The sequence below is a fragment of the Thunnus albacares genome, chromosome 13, assembly GCF_914725855.1.
Source record: "Thunnus albacares chromosome 13, fThuAlb1.1, whole genome shotgun sequence".
NCBI classification, from domain to species: Eukaryota; Metazoa; Chordata; class Actinopteri; order Scombriformes; family Scombridae; genus Thunnus; species Thunnus albacares.
In genome coordinates this window covers 16363711-16370968 of record NC_058118.1, presented here as the reverse complement: position 1 = coordinate 16370968, position 7258 = coordinate 16363711, and the positions used below count along the sequence as shown (strand labels likewise).

General features: G+C 37.4%; 1 protein-coding gene across 1 annotated transcript; it reads right to left on the bottom strand.

Annotated features, from left to right (window-relative positions):
- Positions 1–1393: 1393 nt before the first annotated feature.
- Positions 1394–4722, bottom strand: ovca2 (OVCA2 serine hydrolase domain containing). Its single transcript, XM_044371728.1, has 2 exons — positions 4287–4722; positions 1394–2210 (listed from the first exon to the last, which is right to left on the bottom strand). Exons 1-2 carry the CDS (start codon positions 4438–4440, stop codon positions 1690–1692), a joined length of 675 nt encoding a protein of 224 aa, XP_044227663.1. The 5' UTR covers positions 4441–4722; the 3' UTR covers positions 1394–1689.
- Between the last annotated feature and the right edge of the window lie 2536 nt (positions 4723–7258).

The following is a 7258-nucleotide window of genomic DNA, read 5'->3' as shown; positions in this document are numbered from 1 at the left end:
TATGAAAGAACAACATGTCCTTGAACCCCGTGCATTTGAATGTGCACATAAACCTGTCTATATAACCTGCATATGAGGAAACACCTTCATGCATCCCTAAACCCTAAAATCCCCAATCCCATTGTTGAGATATATCACCTCTGGATGGACAACCAACTCTTCATTTACTGCTCATACTCACATCCACTGTAATGTCAATCCAATGTGGGTGAAAATGACTCAGTAACCACATCAAGATGACTCCAACAATTGTTAGAACTTTTATTATGTTTACATCTAATTTGTTCCTCCTCATGTATCAGCATTTGTATAAACACTTTTTTTCTTAGAAATGATTCGCTACGATGGGGGGGCGAGGGGGGCCCTACTCTTACACAGCTGTCAAAATGCTACAAAACTAATGCAAAATATTCAAAATATTACGAAAACGTATTGTATCACGGTTTCCATTGTGATGTAAAATTCTTGTCATAACTTTCCACAATCATGGTGGAGTGTTCCCAGAAAATAAAAATGTCAGTCCTTGGTTTAGGGATTTTTTTAATGGAAAACACACTGTCTAGCTTTCGCTATTGAGATTATTGCAGGGAAAAAAAATGGAAAACACATTTACATTTATTCCTGTAAAATGAGTCATTTATTTTTAAATTATATTATTTCCTGATATTTATCTAGCTCCCAAGAAAAGGGAAAAAAATCCTGACTGTTTCCATCTGTCTAAAGGCCTCAGTGCACTTCAAGCAAAGTGCCTGTCAGATGGTGTAACAGCGTCACTTTGTGATGGTAGAACTGGGGGCGCTGCGCCAACGAATTTCAATCTTTCCGTCACAGACGATCTTTCCGTGGCAACTGGCCAGGTGTGCAGAAGTGTGAAATTAAAGCAGGGTTTGAACTTCAAAGCTCTTCTTTTTTTTTTCACTCTTCACTATTTACATCATTTTTCTTGTGTACAAGCATGTGAAGCATACTGAGGCCTTTATCTCATTATCTCAACCTTATTCTCATTTCAACACATTTAGAAAAATTTATGGACCAGTTGAGAGATGAGAGCTTTATGATACAATCAGTTATTTTTTTAATATGTCCCTGTGGGACAAGATGCAAGTGCTAAAACATTTGGTTTTAATTGCTCCTTTTCACAGCAGACATGTTGACAGTAAGGAAAGCATCAGTGTAATTAATAACAAACCACCGTGAATGTCATTAGTTACACCGGTGTTTTTGCTGCTGTGACAAATTAAAATATGTCTCATATATTCCAAAATATTTGAAAGGGTTGTTTGTGACGTGCAAAGAAAAGTCATGATCTCATCTTCATGTTTAGTAGTAAGTCAATAAGGGCTCAATAAAAGATAAGAGAAAGCTTACAAAAAAGAAACCGAGCCAGAATATGTCAAGTAAACAGTTCTTATCTTATTTATTATCTGTTACAAGACAAGATCCTCCCTGAGAAGAACAGCAAGCATCGTATTGTTTTGAATGGATCAGATGACAGGGAAAAAAAAAAAACACAGAGCACAAAGGTCATGACCCTGAACTTGACATTTTTACCTCACGTGCCTCTGGAATAAATTATGTTCTTCTTGTGAACATTATATAACTAACATTCCTCGTCCTCATTTAAGTGCTGGAGTCTTTTTCACGGACTGTAGCTCTTCACTTATTCAGAATTTCTGTGACTTTCTTTTCTCACTGGAACCTCTTGAGAAAGTCCTGGTAAGTTTGTCTGTGGGCAGATGCGGCAGGAACAAAATGGCCACCAGGATGCGTCAGGACCTGAGGGTCTTGGAAGGAGGGGAGGAGTTCCCGGCTCATGTTGTCAGGGATGACACGATCCTCCAGTCCAAACACATGCAGGGAAGGGAACTGGATGGGAGCGCTGTAAAATTTTTGGTGTTCCCTACATGCGCTACGGAAACCAGCGACAAGGATGGCAAAGCGGAAGCAGAACTCTGGCTCCAGTTTTTGTTCTTGTAGAGAGCACAGCATGGCCACAAAAGCAGCTCCCTGACTAAAGCCAAGGATGCCGTCGAACGGACCTTGAGTTTTCACAGCTTCTCTCACAACTGTCACACTCTCGTCGAGCCCCAGGCTTTCTTCACACTGCTGCTGAGCACTGAAACTCCGAGCCTGGGTGTCAGAAAACCACCAACCCCTGGGGTCCTCGTCGCCTACGGGTCCAGGGCCTGAACCATTCTCCTTGTCTGGAGCTTGTGAAAGGACAGAAGAAGAACGCTGTTATCTTGATGTCTTAAACTATTAAGATTTCAAAAGGAGGCACAGCAGATGAGTGGACCGGAGGTTTCTTCTGAAATCTGAATCTTCTGAAAATTAATCTTTACATGAACATTTATTGTATTACAACTTTGCTTTTGTTATTTCAAAGTGACAACAGATTTCCTTAATGTTTTGTATTTTTGTTTTCATTTAAATCTGCATGAGTGAAGTTTCCTGTTTGCATACAAGCAGAAAGTTATTTTCAGATCATAGACAATTTCAGGTAAGATGGAAATGTATCTTTTTATAGCTGTTACCATAAATTACAGCCTGTAGCTCTTACTAACTCTTGATCTCTTTCAGGTATTAAAATATACACAAAATTATATTATACTAGATTATATTACATTAGGGCTGCAACTAACGATTATTTTCATCAATTTATCTGTCAGTTATTTTCTTAATTAATCAATTAGTTGTTTGGTCTGTAAAAAGTCAAAAAAATGGTGGAAGTTTTGGCAACCAACTAATTAATTGAATAATCGTTGCAGCTCTATATTACATTATATCTTGAAACAGAGCGAATCAAGCAAAATAGCCACTTTCCTCTGTTGTGCCTCCCCTTTAATGTGCTTCATGACGGGACACATGATGATAGTCGTGGTAGTCATAATTAGCCAATTTCAAAAAAACTGAATTGCATGGGGGTTTTTTTTTCCAAATCATGTCATAGTGTGTAACAGGTGATGAATATCATATTGATTTGTCCTAGTTTTTTATGAAAGGATAATTAAAAGGTTCTATAGAGTTACAAAAGTGCTGTCATATTTTAAAAAATGTTAAATACCAATTTGCAAAATTTGTTTAAGCAATCATGGCTCATGATTGATTATTTGCACAATGCTGAAGTTCGCATCCAATTTGGGGTTGAGGGGAAAGTTAAGGGAAACATAAATAATGATATTTAGCGGCTGATTTTCCATTTTTTTCTGCACTTACACTTGTGAAAAAGTGTTAGACATCGTAGCAGAAACCTTAACACTGTTTAAACCCACTTTCAGATTTGTGAAATCTTTATTTTGAAAACATAAAGAAGGGTGATTTTATGGCTTTTTTCCCTTCCACACCACATCAGACCAGGTCTTGATCAAAAACCACTATACTTAGACCTGTCAAATCTGGACTAGATTACTAAGGAGACTCCAGAGACTCATTAAAACACAGTTGAGATTTGTGAAACCTTTACTCTATTTGGAAAACTGAAAACAGGGGGATTTCACGTCTTTTTTCCAATCCAGACCACATTAAACAAGGTCTATATCAAAAACCACTATACTTAGACTTGTCAAATCTGGACTAGATTACCAAGGAGACTCCAGAGACTCATTAAAACACGGTTTCAGATTTGTGAAACCTTTACTCTATTTCAGAAAGCTGAAAAAAGGGCAATGTCAGTGATTTTCCCCCCCATCCAGACCACATTAGACCAGGTCTGTATCAAAAACCGCTATATTTAGACCTGTATAATCTGGACTAGATTACCAAGGAGACTCATTAGTGGTTTTTGATCTAGATCTGGTCTGATGTGGTCTGGATGGAGAAGTGAAATCGCCCTTTTTGTGTGTGTTTTCATTGGCAAAATAAAGGTTTCACAAGTCTGAAAGTGGGTTTAAACAGGGTGAAGGCTTTTGCATTGATGTCTAGCACTTTTTCACCAGTGTAAATGCTGAAAAAACGGGAACTCAGCCTCTAAATACCATTATTTCTGTTTCCCTTAACTTTCCCCTCAACCCCTCGAATCGAAAGTTGACATCAGCGTTGCCAGAGTTTGCTCGTTTATTTATTTAACTATTTACTTTCATTTCTTCATTTTACACTTTTACATTATGTATAACTATGTCCATACAACTGTTTGGGGTCGTTGTAGAATAAAATTCAAGTCTAAGTCACACGCGTGAAAGCAAGTTTGTGACCACCACAACACTTTAAATATCTGAAACGTCAACGAACTACCAGTTACTGTCATCTCCGTGTGTTTTGGTTGCATGCAGGTGTAGAGGATGACCCACCTTCACTGTTAACTTGTTGTACACTGTGTGGTGCGCTCAGGTAGACGAGCTCCACTTGTTTCTTTAATAGCTTTCGCAGAGCTCCCGTCTTTTCCCGGAACGAGCTGCTGTTCTGACGGTAACCATGGATGCACAGGACCCGAAGAGGTGCCATGGAGAGGAGGTTAGCCCAACGTTAGCTAGCCGAAAAGCTAGCCGAAAACTTTAGATTCAATATGAAGTCGGAGAAAAGTTATGTTTAAGAATGACCACCGGTCTGTTAAAATATATCACAGCGTATTTGAACAACGAGAAAGGGTTGCTGAGCTATTTAAATACAGAAAATTCAGTAAAATGAGGAAGCAGCAACATAACTCATGAGGTTATCCTGCCTTAGTTTTTTTCCTACCCGCATTCCGCGAAGACCCGCCCTACTCTGCCTCTCATTGGCTAGTACTCGTTGCCTTCGTTGGTTAGATTGGTTAGATTTAGGCATGAGGAATGACATTGGTTAGGGATAGGATAAGAATATCAGTATCAGAGCCAATCAGAGTAGAGTAGGGCGGGTCTTAGCAGAATATCCGGCATGAATGAAAAGTACGTTCGTTTATTCCTTTCAAAGTAAAACCATTGTTGATGAACATGACTTTAAATATACCAATGTGAAAATAAATAACACATTTAAGGGAGATTATATAATGAATTAAAAAATGTTGAAAATAAAGAATACATTTAAGGGAGATTATATAGTAAATAAAAATGTTTTGTGAATTTGTAAAAGTTTTTATTTGATGCCCTGTATTTTGAAGGACATCTGACTCGCCTGACATAGCTTCCAGGAGCTTGACCAGAGATTCATATTTATATACCATCTATGGCTATGACAATATTACATAACTGGAAAATGTTATTTTTATATTTTCATTTTCATTTTCAATGTCATTTCATTTTTAATGTATAAAATGTACATTTTTGCTGACATAAAGAGCTGGTGTATCGTTTGATTTCTATATGATAAAATATCAAATAGTCATTTGCAGTTTGTTTTGTTCAGTCTGTTGAGGGTCTGCTTTATTTCAAGGATTCAAATATTTTATTTGTGACATAGGCCTACACAAACAAATGCAGGCTGGCATACTCTTGCTGTACAAAGACTCTGGTGTGCAATAAATATATATCCTAATAATGTTATTAGAATAAGGTTTAAAATAGTCATTAGAAAATGTTACGGCTGTATGTGTTCCCTGTGTTGTTTGTCCTCCTTCCTCTCCTGTATCTTGCTCCACCCAGATCCTCACCTGGCCCAGGAAAGGCAGTAGTTAAATGCTCATGATCCTGTTGCAGGGAGAGCCCTCAGCCTGGGATTTTATTTAGTTTTGCTGTCGTTTGTAGTGTTTATTTAGTATCTTGGTTGTTTTGTATGTCTTTATGTTGATAAATCCCTTGGTTTGGCTATTTTAAAAGGCGTTAGAGTTTTACTTTGGGTCAAAGGTGGAGTGCTGTTCACCCCATAGGGCTGACTAAGGGGGGGGGGGGGTACATATGTATGTGATATACATATTAAACTATGTAAATATTGGTCCACCAGGTGTGTAGGTGGGCTGTGCAACTTTTCAGCACATAAAATGTTAAAATATACATGTGTTAAAAATGTAAGGCAAACTATACAACGTACACTCTGAGTGCAAATATGCAAATGTGCAGGGTGGTGCGAAGAGACGAAAATGTGCTAGACAAGGCAGAGGATACAGAGTTCACTGTCCTGAAGGCCCGAGGAAATAAGCTTTTTATTTAGTCTGTGTTGGACTTGTTTATCTTAGTGTAGAAGCTGGGAGAGTCTATTGCTTCATAATTTACACTTGTAGTTCAAATTCAGCATCCAGACTTATCTGAAACACCAAATTCATGATTTATCCATTCCACATTTTGTGTTTGTAATGATGATGATTACACACTGACACACATATTATATGTCTAATTCTATCAAAATGTAAGTATTAGAAAATTATACATTTAGTACAGTGATATTTTAAAGGAGAACATCATCAGTCATTTTGACAACCCCTCACATCAAACTTGCTTTCTTTCAGCAGCCTGCCAAACATATGGCTCAAACTGATGATGCTGAAAAAGCAGCTACATGACATGCTGCAATCTTGTGTTGACTTCATGAGGCTTGAAGTTGAATAATTTTATAAGCACAAGATGATTGGAGATGATTGGTGTTCTCACAGGGAAAAAATATAATCTTGCATCCATGAAAAGTCACTTGCATCCTACTTTATGAGTCCCGGATTTGATAAAAGAGATTTCCGTATACTTAGATCTATGCAGTATTTCACTTTAGTCTGAGCTTTGGAAAGCTCAAAATAAAGTGAAATACTGCATAGATCTAAGTGTACGGAAATCTCTTTTATTAAGTTTGAACTCATTGATGCTTCCAGCACCTTACAAAGACTTAGCTGGGTGGAGTGGTGGTCATCCTGCATTAAGAGACTCAGATTTGTCAATAAATACTGCATAGTGTGACTGAAAGTTAAGATACAGTAAAATTACCTTGTTTGGGCAGGTTTAAATTTAATCATTTCTAACGTGTTGACAGTCAAATCTATGACATTGATAAGAGAAGAAACTCTTTGTTCTTTCATCTATTTCTGTTCTGGTCTGAATTATTCAGATATTCGTGTTTTTTACAGTGTCTACTACTTCTCAAATGATTAATTGATTAATTAACCGAGGGAAAATTAATCCAGTAGAATTTTGATAATACATTAATTTTTGTCCATTATCACAAAAAGAATGTCAAACATTGCAGTGTTACACTTTCACAAATGGTAGATTGGGCGCCGGGATAAAACTTCTGATGGAAATTATTTTTGAGGCGAAAAAAACCTAAATTGAAAAAATGATTAACAGAGTTATCGCTCATCAAAATTATTCTTGGCCTCAGCCAGAGTCTACAAACAAGAATGCTGCCTATCTGAGCTGCAGTG